Below are 19,254 nucleotides of genomic sequence, written 5' to 3' on the forward strand. Positions count from 1 at the left end.
GGTTAAGGGAAGTTTTATGTTGAGGCCCAAACCCGTCCTACAGTTCTGGTCGAGTTCAGAAGAAAAATAAAACTTAAAAAATTAATTCAAATGCGGTGAAGGTGGATCGAACACCTGACCTTCAGATCTTCAGTCTGACGCTCTCCCAACTGAGCTATCCCCGCTTTGATGTTCTTATTTGGCCAAACTAGTTATTATAATTTGTATACTAGCTCTAACCCAAAAGACCCAAAAGAAATAAAATTGTCAAAATATATGCGGTGAAGGTGGATCGAACACCTGACCTTCAGATCTTCAGTCTGACGCTCTCCCAACTGAGCTATCCCCGCATTGACATTATTATTCACCAAATATTGATATTTAACCGTATATTTGTTTTGAACTATGAGCTGAGCTCCAGCTTCCAGACTTGATCAAAACACCGTCAATGGGCTATATGGCAGGAGTTAAAAACATGGATTTGAAATCACAAGTCGCAGAGCAATTAGATTTTGGTCTAATATTAGAAGAGGTCTCGAGTTTGAATCCTCTCTCTCGTCTCGTTAATAAATTAAGCAGCAGGCAATTAGCCACACCCCTGCAGTGCAAGTGTTTGTCAATCTTTCCTTCCTAGTTGGAAAAATGGGCAAAGGAGGATGAACTTTTTCCATTGCACCCTTGTAACAACTACAATCTATGATACATCCCTTTCAATAACTCATGCATGGGGCAAGTTGGTGAATTATATACTCAGCCATAATAAAGACCCTTTGCCCCACACTATAAGACCATCTCTTAATATTTCATTCAAAGCTGTTACAAAAAGACCAAACAGACACAGGGAAAATAAAAGTCTCAATTCTTTTGGCTTCACTACAACACAAAACGTTCCAAAAAAAAAAGGCTCAATTATTAGCCGAGAAAGAAGGTCAGCTCACAGTGAAGCTTTGTGTCGACACAAACCTATTGGATTTTTTGGATTTACTATTTCCCATTTTTTACTATTTTCATTGCTTTTTATTTATTTATTTTCCTATTTCGAATCCAGAAATTGAATGGATCACCAGGTGTAGAAATATTCTCTTTGTTCAAGTAGTAAATATTTTGAAATATTTTTGGGATGATATATATCTCTGAGATCAGATGGATGAAATTGAGAGGGCCTGGCTGTGATTGATGAGGTATAGAATACTTATTGTATCCTGCCTTGTACCGTTCGAAAGACCCACCTTCCTTAAATAAATTGGTCCCAGTCTCTGCATGTTTTCACGTGTCCTGCCATCTCCTTGCCGTTAATTACACCATCATGAGCATCAGCTACTGCATAGGATTCTGAAGGACCCCAAATACTACCAAAAAATAAATTAAATCATTTTGAGATTAAGTATCATTTCCCCCAATATATATATATATATATATTACATCCCAACACCATTCTCACCCTATCTCCGTGGATCACACTCCCCAATCCCACTCACCTAATTATATGACCTCATCCTACATTTGGTAAAAAGGTTTTGGCTTGGGTTATTAATTAGGTCCAAATTAAGCCATATTGTAGTTCAATGGGTGTATTTAAGGAAAAAACCAACGCGTTCATAACTCGGTAGTAAGAGCATTTGCATGCAGATCAAGTAGTCTCATGCTCCTCATCCCCTTTCCAAATTTTGACAAAATAAAAAGGAGAATTAGAAAGAAAACAATAACCCATGATTTTGAAGATTAACTTGGCCATATTAATTCTTGACACTTGAATATAGAGGTCAAATAACTACATGCAATTTCATTCTTTAATATCCAAACCTAATTATTTGAAACAAATTGTAGTGAATATGTATGAGTTCAATGTTGCTCACTTGCAATATAAACAAATTAAATAAGGGAAGAAAAACTAGTGTAATAATTGAGTCGATGTAGTGAATATACCATATCACCTTTTCATGTACCAAATAATTTCTCCCAGTTTGAGGGTGACTTCACTTCCTTCTAAAACGGTGTGGTGGGCTATCTATCTTTTCTCTTTCATGATAGGAGCATAGGACAAAAGTCCTTGATAAGAGAGAGAGAGAGAGAGAGAGAGAGAGAGAGAGAGAGAGAAGGTTTGGTGTTCTTGTAGTCTTTCTTTCTAACATTTTGCCATTTTACAGTGAGCAAACAAAGGAGAGGGTAAAGAAGAGAGAAACACACAAACACACACTCAAACAACAAACACACACAAACATGTTTGATGGAGTCCCAGCTGAGCAGTTGCACCAATTCATAGCAGCCTCCAGAACTTCCCTCCCTCTTCCTCTCCCTCTCCCTCTCCCTCTCCCTCTCTCTTCCTTCCCAGCAGCTCTCCATGCCTCTTCATCCCCTCCACCTAATATTAACACCTTCTCTGCTGTTGCTGCTGCTGCTGCTCCCTTTGATCCTAATTACAATAATAACCCTTCTCATCATCATCTTCATCATCATCATCAACTTCTGCTTCAACCTCAGCCCCAACCCCAACCCCAACCCCATCAGCATCAGCTTCTCAATAATCCAGGAGTACAATTGCACCGCCAATCAGCCACCCCCAAAAATCATGAGGAGAAGAAAGAGAGCAACTTGGTCTCCATAAATAACAATCTGGAGATTGAAAGAGAGAGATCGTCATCGATATCGCAAGTGCCGATTAGTGATCCTTGGAGTAATGATGAATTGCTTGCACTGCTCAGGATCAGATCTACCATGGATAATTGGTTCCCTGAGTTCACTTGGGAACATGTCTCAAGGTACATACCTATATAATTATCTATATATCTACTAGTATAATTAATTCATCCAAATGCTTCTCTTTTGATGAACTATAAGGTAATCTTTATACGGTTATACCTATGAGATTTTATTTTAAAAAGGTAGGCTTGATGCTTTATCAATGCTAATGGAATTTTAGTCACTGTTTACTCATATGAGAGAGAGAGAGAGAGAGAGAGAGAGAGAGAGAGAGAGAGAGAGAGTGGGAAAGGACCATCTTGGACATATTCACTAAAAAACATAAAGATCCCCCCGTACACAATATATTTTTTAATTAATTATTTAGGAGCTGGCTAGCTTTTGGAGTACTATAGAGTGACTAAATGCTCTTACTCGCTCATTGCTTCTGTTGGTTTTATGCATATTTATGGTGTGAGCAGGAAGCTAGCAGAGCTTGGCTTCAAAAGGAGTGCCGAGAAGTGCAAAGAGAAATTTGAAGAAGAAAGCAGATACTTCAACAACATTAACTTCACCAAAAACTACAGGTTTCTCAGCGACCTCGAGGAGCTCTGTCATGGCGGCGATGATGATCAAAACCCTGATCAGGCAGCTGCTGGGGATGAAAACAAGAACCAACAAAAGGTGGAAAAGCCAAGCAATAATGAAGGAGATGAAGATAACAGGTGCCAGATTTTGGATGAAGACTCAACAAGAAATGAAACAGTTGTTGGCAGCAAGGAATTTGATGACCAAGACAAAGAGAAAGAGGTCGTGGAAAGAACAAAGAGCAATGTTGTTAGGAAGAGAAAACGAAAGAGAAGATTTGAGATGTTAAAGGGCTTCTGTGAGGACATCGTGAACAGGATGATGGCTCAGCAAGAAGAGATGCACAGCAAGCTTCTTGAAGACATGGTGAAGAGAAGTGAAGAAAAGCTTGCAAGGGAAGAAGCTTGGAAGAAGCAAGAGATGGACAGGATGAACAAGGAGCTTGAAATTATGGCACATGAACAAGCTATTGCTGGTGACAGACAAGCTACAATTATCAAGTTCTTGAAGAAATTCGCATCATCAAGTTCTAGTTCTACTTCTTCAGAACCAAGTCCTGATCATGATCGTCGCACTAATTCATCTTCCTTGATTAATCAAGCACGAAACCCTAATCTTCCCACGTGTAGTCAGGAGAAAGAACCAACATCATCTACAATAATTCAAAAGCCTGGTACTTCTTCCCACACTCCAAATAACCCCAGCACACCTATTTCATTAACTGAAACCACTGCACCCCAAAGCCCTAGTTCAAGTACTCTTGCTCCAACTCCAACCATTCCAAAAGTCCCCATACCTCCAGAAAACCCTAGCTCTGATCATCTCAATACCCAAAACCCTACTTCCAATGACGATAAACAAGACCTCGGGAAGAGGTGGCCAAGAGATGAAGTGCTGGCTCTGATAAACTTGAGGTGCAGTCTCTTCAACAATGGCAGTGCTGATCAAGACAAGAATGGAGTTGTGAAAGCTCCTCTCTGGGAGAGGATCTCACAAGGGATGTTGGAGAAGGGTTATAAGAGAAGTGCAAAGAGGTGCAAAGAGAAATGGGAGAACATTAATAAGTACTTTAGAAAAACAAAGGATGTTAACAAGAAGAGGTCCCTTGATTCTAGGACTTGCCCGTATTTTCATCAATTAAGCACTTTGTACAATCAAGGCATACTTGTACCACCTTCTGATCATATTCAAGGGCCAGATCATCAAACCAGCTCGGCTTCGCCGGAAAACCAGTCTCTAGCTTCTCCGGTAGTAGCGCAAACCGGCCTTGATTCTTCTGATCAAGGTAGGTCTAGTGCTGATGATGATTTATCTAAGCATAATATTATTGGTGAAGGTGAGAAAAACAATACGGTACAGCCAGTACCAGCAGCAGCTTTCGATTTTGAATTCTAATTAATTTGCATATTTGTGTGTGCATTCTCAATAATAATATTAATAATATGTCATACCTTTTTCTTTCTTGTCGTGGTGAACATGTGGTAGCTAGTACTCAGTCGACATGAATTTTATTTATTTCCGATGTTTTTTTTATATATTTATTTATGGCGGATATATGTATGTTTAAACTTGTTTTTTAGTGAGCACCGACAGATAGGTTCAAATCAGGACCATATTTTAAATGAGCTCTGCTGTCATTTTGTATTTGCCATATTTGCTCTCAATTTGCTGTATTCAGCAGGATAAATATCTTGGGTTGCTAGTCGCTAACTCCAATTTCTCATTTTATTTTGTTATATATTTTAAACAATTTCCACAAAACGAAGAGTAGTAATTTGTACTATGAATTTTTTATTTTATTCCATAGAAAATTTACTGTGGACTAAGAAAGAACTGTGATTAAAAAAACATAAACAAGCATGTGTTTTTAATTTAATACAAATTTATAAATAAACACAATCCTAGACATGTATTTATAAAAAAACCCAAACACTATTTAAACATAGAAACACACCCAAAATCAACTCAAAAGTCAACTTTTTGGGTGTGTTTATAAATGAGTTTTGAGTGTGTGTAATGATGGGTTTTGGGTGTGTTTATATGTTTAAATAGTGCTTGAGTTTTTTTATAATTTCAACTCCCATTTTGGGTGTTTTAGTGAAACTCCCTTAATTTAATCCCTATAAGAGTATTGCAGTTGTTACATCCGAGTAATTAAGGAGAAAGCAAAAAATATAAATCCGTAGTCGTAGATCCCCTATTATTATTGTTTTATATTAGCTAAGGTGTTATTGTTTTGGACAAGGTTTATATAGACAATTTTCTTTTCATTTGGTATCCTAAAACACGTGTATAATAGATCTCGATTTCTTTAATTATGTAACTAGAATCTAAATCTCATTTTGATCATATAAAGTCTGGAGATAGAAGAATTTAACATTATGTAACGTTGTGACGATTATTGTAAATAACTCGCCATTTAACAAACATATGTTTATCGGAACTCAAATTATATATATGGTGTTTTATATTTTACTTTTTGGGGGGGGGGGTTTTTTTTTTTTAACAAAGAGTTATTATACGAGTGCATGGCATAATATGTAAATTAGTAATGAAAACAAAGAGTCATTATTTTATTTTTCTGGGATGGGCATGGGGTTTTGTTTTTGAACTACGGAAGTATGCAAATTGACAACACAAGTGCATGTCTGCATGAAATAATGTTTTCTGATGCCCACCGAATGCTCCAGAGCCAGTTGCAGCGGGTCAGTGAGCAAAAGCCTTAGAGGAGGATACGTTGTCGTTTCCTTGTCCTGTTATTGATAAAAAGTCTCTCTCGGAATCGGAGCGGGTCCCAGAGAGACATTGGACATGATGGGCAAACAAATCATCGGCTGCCACATATCAACATCACATGTGATGGGTTTGTCCACACTCCATCACAGCTTCTCACCTTCGAGAAAAACTTTATATTACATAGAGCACCGTTCTAATATCTCTAACTAATTATGTGTCATTACAAGTAATAACTATTTAATATAGTAATTACTTGAAAATAGCAAAATAGTTTTAACTCCGTGACATGTAAGTTCTTCTTCTCAACCTCACTCTTCTGCCCTCTCATATAGCTCAACAATACTAAGGAACAGTAAACTAGCTGACAGAGTTTTTATTAAAAATAGCCAAAATTTACCCCATACTTTCATAAATGTTAGTTTTTATAAAAATATTCAAAAATAGCCAAAAATTCACTTCAATAAACTCAAATACCCGCAAAATTAAAAACAAATAAAAGAAGGAATGAAGTCTAAATTCACGATTAGAATATAATTTATCAATACCACATTAAACGAGATAAACTATTGCAAATTTATAATAAATGAAAATCAGGAACATCAAAAACAGAAAACAACTAAGTAGTTGAAGCTCATCAGCTTCTCTCTAGCACTATGAGCACTGGCGGGTCCACATAGACGCAATGAGGTGCAGCTGCACCTCCCCTCTCCGGAAAAAGCTTTGAAGTGGCTGGAGTTTGTCCCTCAGCTCTACCTTGGAGGTGCCCACCACCTGTTGGAATAAATGCCTCAGCAACCCAGCAACGTCCTTTTCTTTGTTGCGATGCTGCGGTGGGAGCAGCTTTTGTTTTTTGTTTTTTAATTCCTGGCCAAACGAAGTCGTTTTGGCCAGGCCAAAAAAATAAAAAATTTAAGACAAACCTGAAGCCTTATTTCCAGTGAACGGAAGAGTGTGTTCTTGTGGTCCAAGTTGGAATTAAATGGACCAAGGGATACTTGCGTTGAATGATTTTTCAAAAGCTTTGCATGCTCTTGAGTGTCTTGCTGCATATCCATCCCTCTCCTCCCAAGTTTGAATTTTTTTTTTCATTTTTTCTCTTCTGGTTTTTTTTTACTTCTGTTTTTTTAATATTTTAAAATATATATTTTAATATTGTTGTTTATTTTAGAGAGATTATTTTTGTTTTCTGATTTGGTTATGTTTGTATAACCATAAACCCTAAATCCTCTTTCGAATAATTCGGGAATTTTTTTTGGCTTTTAGCTTTTTAAATGTTGCCCATTCTCAGGAAAATTCCTGGATCCGCCGTTGACTATGAGCCTACGATACACGAGTATAAGAACGTATATCAATTAGCACCAGAGGGCATCAGAACACAAAGAACCCGGAAAGCAATCAATAATATATAATTAACAATTGTTTTGTCAGAAAAATCCCGTGCAATAAAGTAACAAAGAAAGGAATTATATTACTTGAAGAATTAAAGGAGAAGAAGAAACGAAATAACCGTACCATTCTCAAAGTTTAAAAAAAGAATTTTTTGCTACATTTTTTTCTTCTCCCAGTAATATAATTATCAATCTGTTTTATTATAATTGAATTGAATTTCATTTATAGTTGGTGAATTGAATTTCAGATGATTGAAAACGGCTTTTGGGAAGGGGAAGCTGAAGTGAGGTCCAGGAGGGTGAGGAAAGAGGATGGTGATGTGAGAGAGTCATTCCTCCCCTTTCTCCCCCTTTCAAACAACGAACCATTTCTCTCTCTCTCTCTCTCTCTCTCTGAACCACAATGCAGATGGTTTGAATCGATTTTAACTCTTAGATGCAAATTGTTTTTTAACTTTAAGGGTATTTAAGTATATTTAAGTGGGTTTTTTGCTATATTTGAAAGTTTTTATAAAAATTGACTTTTATGAAATGAAGGGGTAAATTTTAGCTATTTTTGATAAAAAAATCCAGCTGACATGGGCCAGTGGGGCCACTCATCCAACGGCTCAGAATCTAAGATGTTGTTGCGTCTTCAATTTTGAAAATAAGTCAAAAGTCAACATAATCAACTTGTTATTCCATCACTGTTTGACTTTTACTTTGTTACATTGGGTAACTAGAAGAGACATATTGAAAGAGGTTTGACCCATAACTGTTGCCTCGCAGCGAATGTTACTACTGTACTGTGGGGCACTATGCAATACGCAAATTTTTTGGTCGTTTTTATGGCGCATTGGGTTGTCGGAATTTAGAAAATAATAAAAAAATGCTCTGTACTTGTTGTGGGTTGGGTTTTTCTGAAAGTTGGTTGTCAAATCCATGGCGCATGGATTGAATACTAAGCCCAGTGTGAGATTAATTAAATTATTGAGGCCCAAAATCAGCTCATTTCTGCCTTTTAAAGATAATGGGCCTATATTGAGGCCCAAGATTTAATTGGTCGTGGTAAGTGGTAACTGGAGTTGAGATTTTTACCACCCCATTCTCTCTCGATCGAAGTCCAAGGTTGGTCTTGCTTGCCACCTAACCGAGCTGATTTGTCAGTGAACCGACGCCGCCTATGGAATTGTCGGACAGTTGAGCAACGGTCTTTGAAAATAACAAATTGAAGAGCTCGGTTTGGTGTGGGCGTTAGTTGGTTCGCTTGCCCATCCCAAGAAGAACAACTTAGTTACTACAAGAACAACAAAAGAATATCATTATTTTGTTATTTCTTTATAATAATGTTATTTTGAGTGAAAATATTATTATGTGTGTAATAATGTTACTGACCGATGATAATAAAATACTGTTATATCCGTTTTATGAAAATCTTTCTTCATCCGTTTGATAAGATATCCGGCTCTCTCCCTTTCATTCAAGTTCAACCATGACAATTAGTTGACACAACAAAGGACAACTTGAGACGTGGCGACAACCCCGGTTGCAACCATCTGGCTGGAAGGGCTCACGAGAGTCACAAAATTAAAGTTGTAGCCTTGTAGGGTTACATTCCATGTATTTTTAAACTTCCACGAGTTTTGCTCTATATATCTTAAACCTTCTTAGGTTTTTTAGGTTTTAGACATAAAAAAAATTTCACTTTTGGAAAAAGCCAAAGCTTTTTCATAAAAGACAAAAAAACCACTCAACTTTCAAATCAAAGACATGCAAATGTATTGGATTCCTTAGGAAATCTAAAAATAAATAAGGGCATTTTTGTCCATTTTTGCTTCTTTTAAAATTTTTCTCTCTCCTTTTGCTTTTTCTAAAATGTCCCAAGCTTCTTTATTAATTTGCTTCCTGCTTCCTGCTTCAATTACTCCGTTTGCTTTTATTATTTATTTTATTTATTATTGAGTTTTTTACTAAAAGGATAACGCGTCTGATTAATTCAAGTAGAAGAACATTTATTTAAATATGAATAATACTATTCTTACCACATTTGTATATCATATTCCTATACCATCTTATGTGACAGCTGAGGTGGACAGTCACATCAATTAAAATTATTTAATATTTTATTTTCTTTTATGATTTATTACAGTATTTGTTTTTTTAATTGTCTTAATTAAAATACACTTCATTGATTTAATTGATGTGACATATAATATGGACATTCCACATCATATAGTATAGAAGTGTGGGATAAAAGTGTGGTAAATGTAACATTACTCTTTAAATAAATGGTATCATAATGTGCCAACCATTAAGAATGCAGAACATTTAATATGTTTTCTTTAATTATTATTTGTTAAAGAAAATAAATGAAAATAAAAGTAGCCTCCCAAGATGAGTCACAGCTCAACCAATCTGATGATGATGTGGATCTTCAAAATTACCGGAATTTTATACAATTCAACTGCACACCATGTGTTGTTAACTTGTTGTCATGAACGTGGTCACAGCACGCGACCGGAGGTTGAAAGTTTGAATTGGTATTTTGGTCATTTGAGAATAACAGGCGCCGGATGGTAAGCCTCGTGATTGGGAGAGTTGATGGGGGATCGATTGGGCCAAGAGGGATGGTGCGGGCCCCACGATGCTTCTCTTGGTCGGGTCGGTCTTCTTGCATCCCATAAAAAAACACATCATAAATAATATTAAAAAATTATATGAGTTAATTTTCGCTTTTTCTTTGGGCATAATATTTATATTTTCTATTAATCTCTTCCCTATAGAAGAAGTCATCTATTTGTATCTGCTGGCATAAGTGGTTCACATGAAATTTTGCTCGTGATTGCCATAACTATGTCTAAAACTAAAACAATTGAGGAGGAAAGGAGAGGGACTCCGACGCAAAGAGGCGAACACACTACCTTAATTAATTGATCTAACTCGTATTTGTAATTAACAGTTAAGTTAAATTTTGGTATATTCTCTTAAGTTACAAGCCTCCTTCCTAGTATTAAACCTGGTAAAACCATATAAAATGGCATGAAAATTGAATAGATACAAATGTATTTTGAAGTTTTTAATCCATCATATAAGATTTTAAGTAAATAAAAAGTCTCCAATATTCAACAAAGCTGTGACAAAATCAGTGGGACCAAGTCCATCCTCACAGGCTCCCCACCCCTTGTTTGTCAGTGTCTCAGTGCCATGCCATGTATAGGAGCAGAGTTTACTCTCACTCACTTCTCTCCTTTTCACAAAAATCACTCCATCATTTTCCCATTTGACCCATCATCTTTCTCTCTCAAGTCTTAAATAGAAAATCATAATTTTCTATGCTTAGGATATAATAAGATGAATCTGTCTCTCTCTAGGATTTATGGGTTTATTTATTATGGTTTGTATAAATGTTAATCTCCATCTCTTTCTCTCTCTAAGAACTTGACAGTTTTGTCTCTTGAGAAGTTAGAGCTGAGAGTAAAAGGCGCAGAAGAAAAAGCCCAAATGGCCGAATGGGGGAAAGAGCTACTGCAACTTCCTCTGCAGCTTCTTCTTCTGCTTCTGCTGCTTTGTACTCTACTTGTCCAGTAGCGGTGTCGTTTTCAGCTCATTATCTCCTGCTCCCAATGTCTCCTCTCTCACCTGCATTGTGAATGTGATCTCTCTTCGATCCGACTTACTCACTCTACATTCAGGTCTTCCCAATCTCTCTGTGTGTGAAATTTGCTGACTTTTATTCTCTCGGCATCCAAGTTCAAATTTTTGACTTGGGTTTAGTTTTCAGGTGCATTTGCCATTTTCTGAGAAGCAACTCGCTTAATTTTAAATCCTCTTTCGCTCTGTTTTTCTCTGTTAATTTTAACTACGATATACATTTATGTGCATAGTGCAGGAAGATAACTTCTTTTGTTCTTCTAAAATACATTTTCTGCTGTCTCTCTTCAGATTCTTCATCTAAATCTTTTTAGGTATTTGATATGTGGCTACTGAGTGTTTTAATTGGATATTTTTGTTTTGTGCTCTATCTTTGTACTTACTTTTCCCCGTACATGTTACCTTGTTTGGTCGTGAAATAAATGTGGGAAAGCAAGGCCAATTATACTGTACATTGCATAGTTTTTTTAGTTTTCCTTACTATTGGGATCTGGAAAAACGAAGGCTTGCGCATTTGAGCCTAAAACTGACCCTTTGGCTGAGCGGATTTTAACACGAACTTCAATTTTTTACTGCTCTTTCTAAAATGTTTATGTATTTTCATATGCTTTTTTCCACATTGGATTTCGAAAATAAAGAACTGGACTTTCGTGAAAACAAAATTCTGGGTTGTTGACTTGACTTTTTGTATTTGGTGAAGTCAAAGGGCGTTACAGGATGGTAGATCAAATTTATCTTGCATTGTGGTAATGTAGACTATAGCTTATTTCTCTCAAGAACCAAAGTCTTCATTTAGATTTATTTTATGTGGGTTCATTGTTTTCTATTGTTTTTTATTTCATTTATTTCTTACTTTCAAGAGTTAATCAATTTTCTTGAGTGAAAATGTAGTATTGTTCCTTGCATTTTCTTTGTTTGTTTCTCAAGAACAAAAGAAATGCTTGTCTCTGAGCTATGCAAGTCTTGAGTAACTTCACATATGATATAGCTTTCTCTTGCTGCTACTTTGCTACGTTGCTTTCAAGTTTAAAGTACATTCTGAGAATTGAAAAGAATTGTTTGTGCTATTGTGAATGTCTTTGAGATTAAAACCATTTTGTTCTTTACTTAGAAAACATAAATTTTGAGTCAATCAGATGGAGCAATATGAAGTTCTAGAGCAAATTGGGAAAGGGGCTTTCGGTTCTGCACTTCTTGTCAGGCATAAGCATGAAAAGAAAAAGTAAGACTGGAATTAACTTTTCCTTTTTTCTTCCCCTGGGGCCATCCGCTGGTCAAGTATTCCTTATGATATCATCATGCAGATTTTGAGAATGGGTCTTAATTTTACTCTTTGATATATAAAGGTATGTGTTGAAAAAGATTCGGCTTGCTCGCCAGACTGATAGATCACGGAGATCTGCGCACCAGGAGGTAGTATCTTTATTGATGATTGTCTCATGGAACTAATGCGTTACTTTTGTGTGCTGTTAATATTCCATTATTATGGGCCTTAACTGATAATCTTCCATATACACTATATTAAATTAATTTTCTAGAGGACTTAAAGCAAAAATGGAAAGAACACAAGTAATGGATATGCAGAAGGCTATGTATATTGGATATCTCCAGATTGACAGTTTTCCGTTTTTGTGTAGATGGAGCTCATTTCTAAATTACGAAATCCATTTATTGTGGAGTACAAGGATTCTTGGGTGGAAAAGGTACATTTTTTTGCAACTATATCTTGTGTAACTGTGTATCGATGGCAATTAAGTAAATTGTGGGCATATTTAATCTATGGATTACTTTGTCAAATTGTCAGTGTATAATTGATTGTTTGGCAATAAGCATCTGTGTCACTGTGTAATATTGGTTCTTCCCTTGTTCTCAGGGTTGCTATGTGTGCATTATTATAGGTTATTGCGCAGGAGGAGACATGTAAGTTTTCTGTTGTGCTGAAATTCTGATTTTTTATATATGTGGATTCATCTGCTTCTACTTGAAGCCTTGCATGTTATTGGCCACTTATGCTACTTTTCTCTGTGGTACAGGGCAGAAGCTATAAAAAAAGCCAATGGTCTTCTTTTCCCTGAAGAGGTTCGAAGTTATTTTGATTCTTGTGTTTGTCTTTGTTTTCTCCTCTTGCAGAAAGTTTTTTCATATATACACATTCCTTGCACGGTACTACAGTAGTCACTTTTATGCATTAGATAACTGTAATTTTGGCTTCTCTACATCTAAGTCATGGCAATTAACTTTTATCAGAAGCTCTGTAAGTGGCTTGTTCAACTTCTAATGGCGCTCGACTATTTGCACTTGAATCATATTCTTCATCGTGATGTCAAGGTTAGTGACATATTTCTTCCAGTAAAGATGGTGTTGCTATGTTCTTTCAAAATGTCTTAAGCTATTTTGTACTGATAGTGTACCATGATCGTTTCAGTGTTCTAATATATTCTTGACAAAAGATCAAGATATACGTCTTGGTAAGTGATCCTATAATCTTCTATAGTTCTCCATAAGAGGAGTGTAATTTTTCTGACAACAATTGATCAACGTGGGAGCAGGTGACTTTGGACTTGCCAAAATGTTGACTTCAGATGATCTTGCCTCTTCAGTAAGTAACTATGATCCTTCTCCGAAATTCAATTATTCACAATGTCTTGAAGCTATCTGTAGTAAGCATCATTATCTCTTGATTCAGGTTGTGGGAACTCCTAGCTATATGTGTCCTGAGCTTCTTGCGGATATACCTTATGGTTCAAAATCAGATATTTGGTCTTTGGGTAAGCACTTTGTATATGGAAATTTTTTGGCCTTGATTCTTTCTCTTTAGCTGCAATATGTATTGTACTGAATATTTTTTGTCCAGGATGCTGCATCTATGAAATGACTTCTCATAAGGCCGCATTTAAAGCATTTGTGAGTTTTTTGAACTCTTATATTACAGATATCTAGAGATACATTGCTTTGCCTCTTTTGTGTGTGTTTACTCCATCTGTTTTTTGGTTTTATTTATAGACTGTTTCCTTAACTGCATATATATAGATAGATTAGTATCTTATATTAGATCATGTATGCAGACTTTTCTTTCACATGATTCTTTTTTTCTTGTGTACTTATTTCCTGTTTCTTTAACAGGATATACAAGCACTGATTAACAAAATTAACAGGTCCATAGTTGCTCCCCTTCCCACAAAGTACTCTGCTGCATTGTAAGTTATCTCATCTATGTTTGGTTTTTGGTGGCTATTTAATGTCAAGTGCATGTTTAGCTGCCTTCCTCACTGCATAGGATTATGGACATACCTTTGCGGGACATTTAGAATTGTGTAAGGATAAGTGCAAGTAACAAACATAACAGATGCTTCAATAGCCTGGTTTTTATTACCACGTTTTTCTAGGTGGATGTGATTAAGTCGGCTTTTAATAGGTGAATATTGTTTATCTAATCATTTTCCTTATTTCTATTTTCAGCCGAGGCCTTATTAAAAGCATGCTTCGGAAAAACCCAGAACTCAGGCCAAGTGTATGTATACTTCTCCTCTAGTGTAAAAACGTATGTGAATAAACCCACCGTAAGATAATAGTCAAACATGATAGATTTTACAAAATTAATTATGAATTCACTGTGCAAAATTGTTCTCTTCCTCACCATATCTAACATATCTCATTACGATGCGCCACAAGCTGGTACAATGCTTTTGCCATATTTTTCCATGACATGAATGGTTCATCACCTTGCTGTCTGCTCTATTTGATTGGCTATATAGTTTTGTAATTTTAAAATTTATGAACTCAAATGCATTGCATCCAAAACCTATGGAATACATATTATCAATCCAGTGTTCCCTGGAATCCTTTGGTTTCATATAATCTGTATGCAAATGCAATATCCTTCAGGTAAGTTTGATTCCTTTAAATCATAGTTCGTACAAATTGTGACAGTCCCCAGCTTTTACCTTCTCATCTCATTTGAAGTGTTTTTGCTTGTGGCAGGCTGCAGAGCTGCTTGCTCATCCACTCCTTCAGCCTTATGTTCACAAAGTTCATCTCAAAATCAATATCCCCAGACATGGAAATTTAGCAGTAAATTGGCCTGATCCCAGTTATTTGAAGAAAACAAGATTCGCAGAGCCAGAAGATGCTCGTTTCTTCACATACCAGGATAAGCGGCATACATTAAGCAATGATAGGACTTTGAATCCTAGTATATCTGGAGGTGAGCAAGATTCACTGTGCTCTATCCAAGAAATGCATGACAAGCCAAATTATCTGAAACAACAATTGGCAGGACTGTCTGCTGGTAGAACCTTTAGAAAAGCAGCCATATCCAAGCAGCCAATTGCTTCCAAAACTTCAAATATTGTTAAGACTCGAGCTCCAGCCAAAGCTTCGGCTACTCCCAAGAGATGGATGGAGCCAAAGAATCGCTCATCGGTAAGATATCTATCTTTCTCTCTCTCTCGCTCTCTCTCTTCACCATGCACATGCAACTTTAGCTTGCATAGTAGCGCTATTTAATGGGCAAGTCACACTTTGCAAAATCTTTAGTTTCTGAATGGCTATTTTTGGTAAAGTTTGAGTTTATAAATTTGTTATTCCAGCTTCCTGTTTCATGCACTTCCAAAAAGGCAGTAAGTACAACTCGCAGAGCATCATTGCCATTACCAACAAGTGCTGCAACTCACCAATCCCCCTTCCGGCCCAATATTGGTTTTCTTCACTTTATTAAATCTCCTGACGTTTCTGTCAATTCCCCTCGAATTGACAGAATAGCTGAATTTCCATTAGCCTCATATGAAGAACAATTATATGAAGAACAGTTTTTGCCTATCCATAGAAGAACTTCATCACACTCTGTGCAAGGCTCGTCTGGTTCCCCGCAATCTGATGACCATTCAATCATGAAGGACAAATGTACAGTTCAGACATGTGACAGAGCGTCTCGCAAACTTAGTTTCGCTGGTGCGTGGCAGGGAATTCAATCCAGCATGTTCCAAGCTGAACGAGACAATCAAAGTGATGAATGTTCTGATCAAAATGCGACTGCTGGAGCGTCAAGCCGGACATCATCAGACACACGTCGCAGGCGGTTTGACACCAAATCATTCCAGCAAAGGGCTGAAGCTTTAGAAGGGCTGCTTGAATTTAGTGCAAGGTTACTCCAACATCAAAGATATGATGAGCTTGGGGTGTTGCTGAAGCCTTTTGGGCCTGGTAAGGTCTCCCCTAGGGAAACTGCTATTTGGCTGACTAAGAGCATCAAGGAAAATACTGTCAAGCAGGATGATTAATTCCAATGAGCAGTTAACACGTGTAATATATTTCAGACTCCAATATTTTTTGTAGTTTACGAGTTTCTGTAATCATTCTTCTCAAGAAGGAATTAGGCACCTAGGTAGATACTGATTTTGCAGGTCATGATCTGAGAAGAGGAATGGTTATCACCTTCGATTCAACTTAGTTTGAAACTGTGATGGGTTAATAGAATATTTCTCAATATTGCGTAACATCAATCTGAGCATATAATCTCTCTCTGCTTGTTTTTGTTTTTTATTTTTCTGTGTTCTTGGTTTGCGTTTAATACAACTGGGATCCGAAATAACCGAAAAGAAAAAAAGAACAACAAAAGGTAAACATAAGTACTGGAAGTAACAAGTGGTATGAATTCATGATAGGAGAAAACCTTCACATATTAACAGATTAAAAGAAATGGTTCCAAATTTTCAAATGATGGTTACTTGGTATAATTTTCGTCCTGAAATGGCACTGAACTCATAAACAAGTATAATTAGTTATTAGAATATTTCTTTGGAAAGTTCATTTCAGTAGTGCAATGCATGCCATAGGTGTCTGTAAGAACTCTTCAGTATCCATTTCTTTTTCCCAACTTAAAACTGATGAGCGAGGAGCTGCTAGTACAAATTCACATGGGGCTGCAATCAAACAATTCAATAAAATTAGACAATCATGAGAAAGGCAAAACTTACGAATATAAACCTGAACAATTTAGTTCATTGAACTATATTTTTACCTCATATGCAGCCAGAGATTCATTATAATTGGAATGACCAGTGCTTGGGCCAACGATGGCGTGCTTGTTGTCCTCAAACAACCGTCTTGACTTGTAGAGCTTAACAAACCAGGGATCATGGTTTTTATGACCACTGGGTTTGAACTGTGAAGACGAACGTTTCAGAACTTGATCCTCCATAGGACCATCCGTTGCATCCCATGATTCTGTATGCTTGGTTTTGTGCTTTGTGCTCCCTTCCGGCCGTTGCTTTGGCTCACTCTGTGACCTGACTTTTGCCTTCGAAGATTTCGTGTTGGTCATGTAATTTGGCTTGAATGTGTAGTCATAACACGCAGGGTCTCCATAATCCTGCTGTTGAAAAGTGAAAGGGTGTCTTGTTGGTTTTGGTTTAGATGCTGCAGGATAGTTCCAGGGACTATTTGCTATTGGAAAGGAGTCCTCGTATTGATGTCGCTTTGAGGTGGAAAGACGGTCCGAATAGAATGTTGTGTGGCCATGCTCAAGCTTCCCAGCTTGTAAATGATTAAGGTGGGCGCTTGTGCTTTTCGAAACTCTTTGAACATCATTGGAATTCAAGTCCATTGTCTTCTGCATAAAGAAGGTCGTATTCTAAGTTAGAATTTAAAATTTCAATCATATGCAACCTTCTTGGTATGGGGGGCAGCCAGAGCCTGACAAGTTTAGGGCCCTCACTTCATGTTTGGTTGATCAGAAAATGGTGGGAAATTTATGTTGAGTATTTGTACCAGGCTCAATTGGGTTTATGTTGTATTGGAAATTTTGAATCACAGATATCAGAATAAGCATCAATTCGATTTGGAAGAGTTTGGTTTCTGTGTAAGTCTTCTTCCCAAGAACCAAAAGGAACAAAGCAATGCAAACCAAAATTCTGAAGTCACTTCCCAAATTAAAAACTAGCACAGATAGCATGAATATGGCAGATATATTTCAGACTGAAGGAGGAGACTTACCCTATGCACCCCATGGTCTCTTTGAATGGTCAATTGCTTTTTATTAGCTTGCTGTGCTTCCTCTGCCATCTGAATTCTCTTAAACCGAGCTCTAACCTGGATTGCCATCAACGCATGCATCTGCATTATAGTAGCAGTTGTTTGTTTCCTCACGATGTGACCTCTTATGAGTGCTTGTAACTTAACAAGACCCTTCAAGGCATGTAAAGCCTTCCTTGCCTGAAACAAAATAAGCAAAATGATCATGTAAAATAAATAGATTTAGACTGCCCCATCTTGCTTAAATCTATGTTGTTAATTAAGATTAATAATTAATCTTTAATGTTTTGGATGGAAATTTGTACCAAATGAGAACGGAAGGCAGCTTGAATCTTTGTGGCAGCAGCATCCTCAACATCTCTTGGTAGCACAGCCAATGTCAAGGCATGATTCTGCTGAGCCTTCAAAGGCAAAGGCAATATAGTGGTGTCAATTGAATCAACAGATTTGGAGGGCCTGTGGCATGCCTCCTTGCCTGCTAACCTTCCAAAGCTCCATCTTCGCTTCACTTTCGGTGTCCCTGGCTTGGTAGCAGTAGAAGGATGCTCAGTCGAAATCGAAACATCGGTTTGGTTAATCTTTTTTTCCTGCTTTCCTACCAGAAAGTTCATAATCCATTTGCTTGCCTTTCCCATCTTTAATTGTCACTAAAATTCCGCTCTATGCTGAAGAATTACAGAGTTGCTCCTTACATATATAGACTCTGATGATCTTACTGTTTAATCTTGGTTGGTTGACTTTGTATGGATACTTGATATATTAAAATCTGTTACTCTATCAGTATGCATGGCTTTTTCTCTCAAGTACTTACCTGGTTTGGTCGTCTGATGCCATTAATTTAATGACTTTGGCCTGCATAGGTTTCTCTGATAAAGCCATTTGCCACCGTCATATAGATAGGCAAAGACGACTCCTCCTTGGGTAAAAAAAACTTTTCAACTGCTAGAATTTTGATTTCCTTAGGAGGCTGCACCTGGCAATCAAGGGGTAGCTGTGTTTCACCTTGGTGCACCAATTAAATCAAACTGCATCTACAAAAATCCATATTTCCTGGTCCTGTAATTCTTCCTGTTATTGGCCGCAGTAACTAAACTGCTCAACCTTTGCTTCATTATTTCTCTCAAGACATCCACACATATTTTTCGCTTTTGCATATTTTTCATTTTTGACATAAATGATATTAGAACATAGGACCTCGGATGCACGAGTACCTCTTTTTACT

General features: G+C 36.9%; 3 protein-coding genes and 2 non-coding genes across 8 annotated transcripts; 2 read left to right on the forward strand and 3 right to left on the reverse strand.

Moving 5' to 3' along the window:
• Positions 1 to 91: 91 nt before the first annotated feature.
• TRNAF-GAA (transfer RNA phenylalanine (anticodon GAA)) lies at positions 92 to 164 on the reverse strand. Its single transcript has one exon. It is a non-coding gene; the product is annotated as a tRNA-Phe (tRNA).
• A 92-nt stretch (positions 165 to 256) lies between these two features.
• Positions 257 to 329, reverse strand: TRNAF-GAA (transfer RNA phenylalanine (anticodon GAA)). Its single transcript has one exon. It is a non-coding gene; the product is annotated as a tRNA-Phe (tRNA).
• Positions 330 to 1,941: 1,612 nt separating this feature from the next.
• Positions 1,942 to 4,709, forward strand: LOC103318619 (Duplicated homeodomain-like superfamily protein). Its single transcript, XM_008220019.3, has 2 exons — positions 1,942 to 2,738; positions 3,141 to 4,709. The coding sequence occupies exons 1-2, from the start codon at positions 2,200 to 2,202 to the stop codon at positions 4,639 to 4,641; spliced, it is 2,040 nt and encodes a 679-aa protein (XP_008218241.2). The 5' UTR covers positions 1,942 to 2,199; the 3' UTR covers positions 4,642 to 4,709.
• Positions 4,710 to 10,583: 5,874 nt separating this feature from the next.
• Positions 10,584 to 16,501, forward strand: NEK2 (NIMA-related kinase 2). 4 transcript variants are annotated; one of them, XM_008220023.2, is made up of 16 exons: positions 10,584 to 11,041; positions 12,137 to 12,222; positions 12,347 to 12,413; positions 12,638 to 12,703; positions 12,874 to 12,920; positions 13,034 to 13,079; positions 13,248 to 13,328; positions 13,426 to 13,468; positions 13,550 to 13,599; positions 13,687 to 13,768; positions 13,855 to 13,904; positions 14,124 to 14,197; positions 14,460 to 14,511; positions 14,982 to 15,204; positions 15,277 to 15,422; positions 15,590 to 16,501. In XM_008220023.2, the coding sequence occupies exons 2-16, from the start codon at positions 12,137 to 12,139 to the stop codon at positions 16,277 to 16,279; spliced, it is 1,803 nt and encodes a 600-aa protein (XP_008218245.2). In that variant the 5' UTR covers positions 10,584 to 11,041; the 3' UTR covers positions 16,280 to 16,501. The 4 variants fall into 4 exon arrangements, with proteins under 4 accessions (XP_008218245.2, XP_008218242.2, XP_088900458.1 ...); XM_089044332.1 differs by having other exon boundaries at positions 10,660 to 11,041; positions 12,112 to 12,222; XM_008220020.2 differs by having other exon boundaries at positions 10,588 to 11,041; positions 14,982 to 15,422.
• Positions 16,502 to 16,649: 148 nt separating this feature from the next.
• Positions 16,650 to 18,901, reverse strand: LOC103318841 (protein IQ-DOMAIN 19-like). Its single transcript, XM_016795120.2, has 4 exons — positions 18,338 to 18,901; positions 17,994 to 18,212; positions 17,020 to 17,610; positions 16,650 to 16,921 (listed from the first exon to the last, which is right to left on the reverse strand). The coding sequence occupies exons 1-4, from the start codon at positions 18,665 to 18,667 to the stop codon at positions 16,901 to 16,903; spliced, it is 1,161 nt and encodes a 386-aa protein (XP_016650606.2). The 5' UTR covers positions 18,668 to 18,901; the 3' UTR covers positions 16,650 to 16,900.
• Between the last annotated feature and the right edge of the window lie 353 nt (positions 18,902 to 19,254).

This window comes from Prunus mume, linkage group LG1, assembly GCF_029339155.1.
Source record: "Prunus mume cultivar Tortuosa linkage group LG1, ASM2933915v1, whole genome shotgun sequence".
NCBI classification, from domain to species: domain Eukaryota; kingdom Viridiplantae; phylum Streptophyta; class Magnoliopsida; order Rosales; family Rosaceae; genus Prunus; species Prunus mume.

What these genes read in the sequence shown, in the direction of transcription:
- LOC103318619 (XM_008220019.3), top strand. Translation starts at nt 2,200, where the DNA reads ATGTTTGATGGAGTCCCAGCTGAGCAGTTGCACCAATTCATAGCAGCC. An exon ending in ACTTGGGAACATGTCTCAAG is followed by an intron (nt 2,739 to 3,140) that starts GTACATACCTAT and finishes TGGTGTGAGCAG; the next exon opens with GAAGCTAGCAGAGCTTGGCT.
- NEK2 (XM_008220020.2), top strand. Translation starts at nt 12,137, where the DNA reads ATGGAGCAATATGAAGTTCTAGAGCAAATTGGGAAAGGGGCTTTCGGT. An exon ending in AGGATTCTTGGGTGGAAAAG is followed by an intron (nt 12,704 to 12,873) that starts GTACATTTTTTT and finishes CCTTGTTCTCAG; the next exon opens with GGTTGCTATGTGTGCATTAT. An exon ending in TTCTTCATCGTGATGTCAAG is followed by an intron (nt 13,329 to 13,425) that starts GTTAGTGACATA and finishes TGATCGTTTCAG; the next exon opens with TGTTCTAATATATTCTTGAC.
- LOC103318841 (XM_016795120.2), bottom strand. Translation starts at nt 18,667, where the DNA reads ATGGGAAAGGCAAGCAAATGGATTATGAACTTTCTGGTAGGAAAGCAG. An exon ending in GAGACCATGGGGTGCATAGG is followed by an intron (nt 17,611 to 17,993) that starts GTAAGTCTCCTC and finishes TTCTTTATGCAG; the next exon opens with AAGACAATGGACTTGAATTC. An exon ending in AATCTCTGGCTGCATATGAG is followed by an intron (nt 16,922 to 17,019) that starts GTAAAAATATAG and finishes GTTTGATTGCAG; the next exon opens with CCCCATGTGAATTTGTACTA.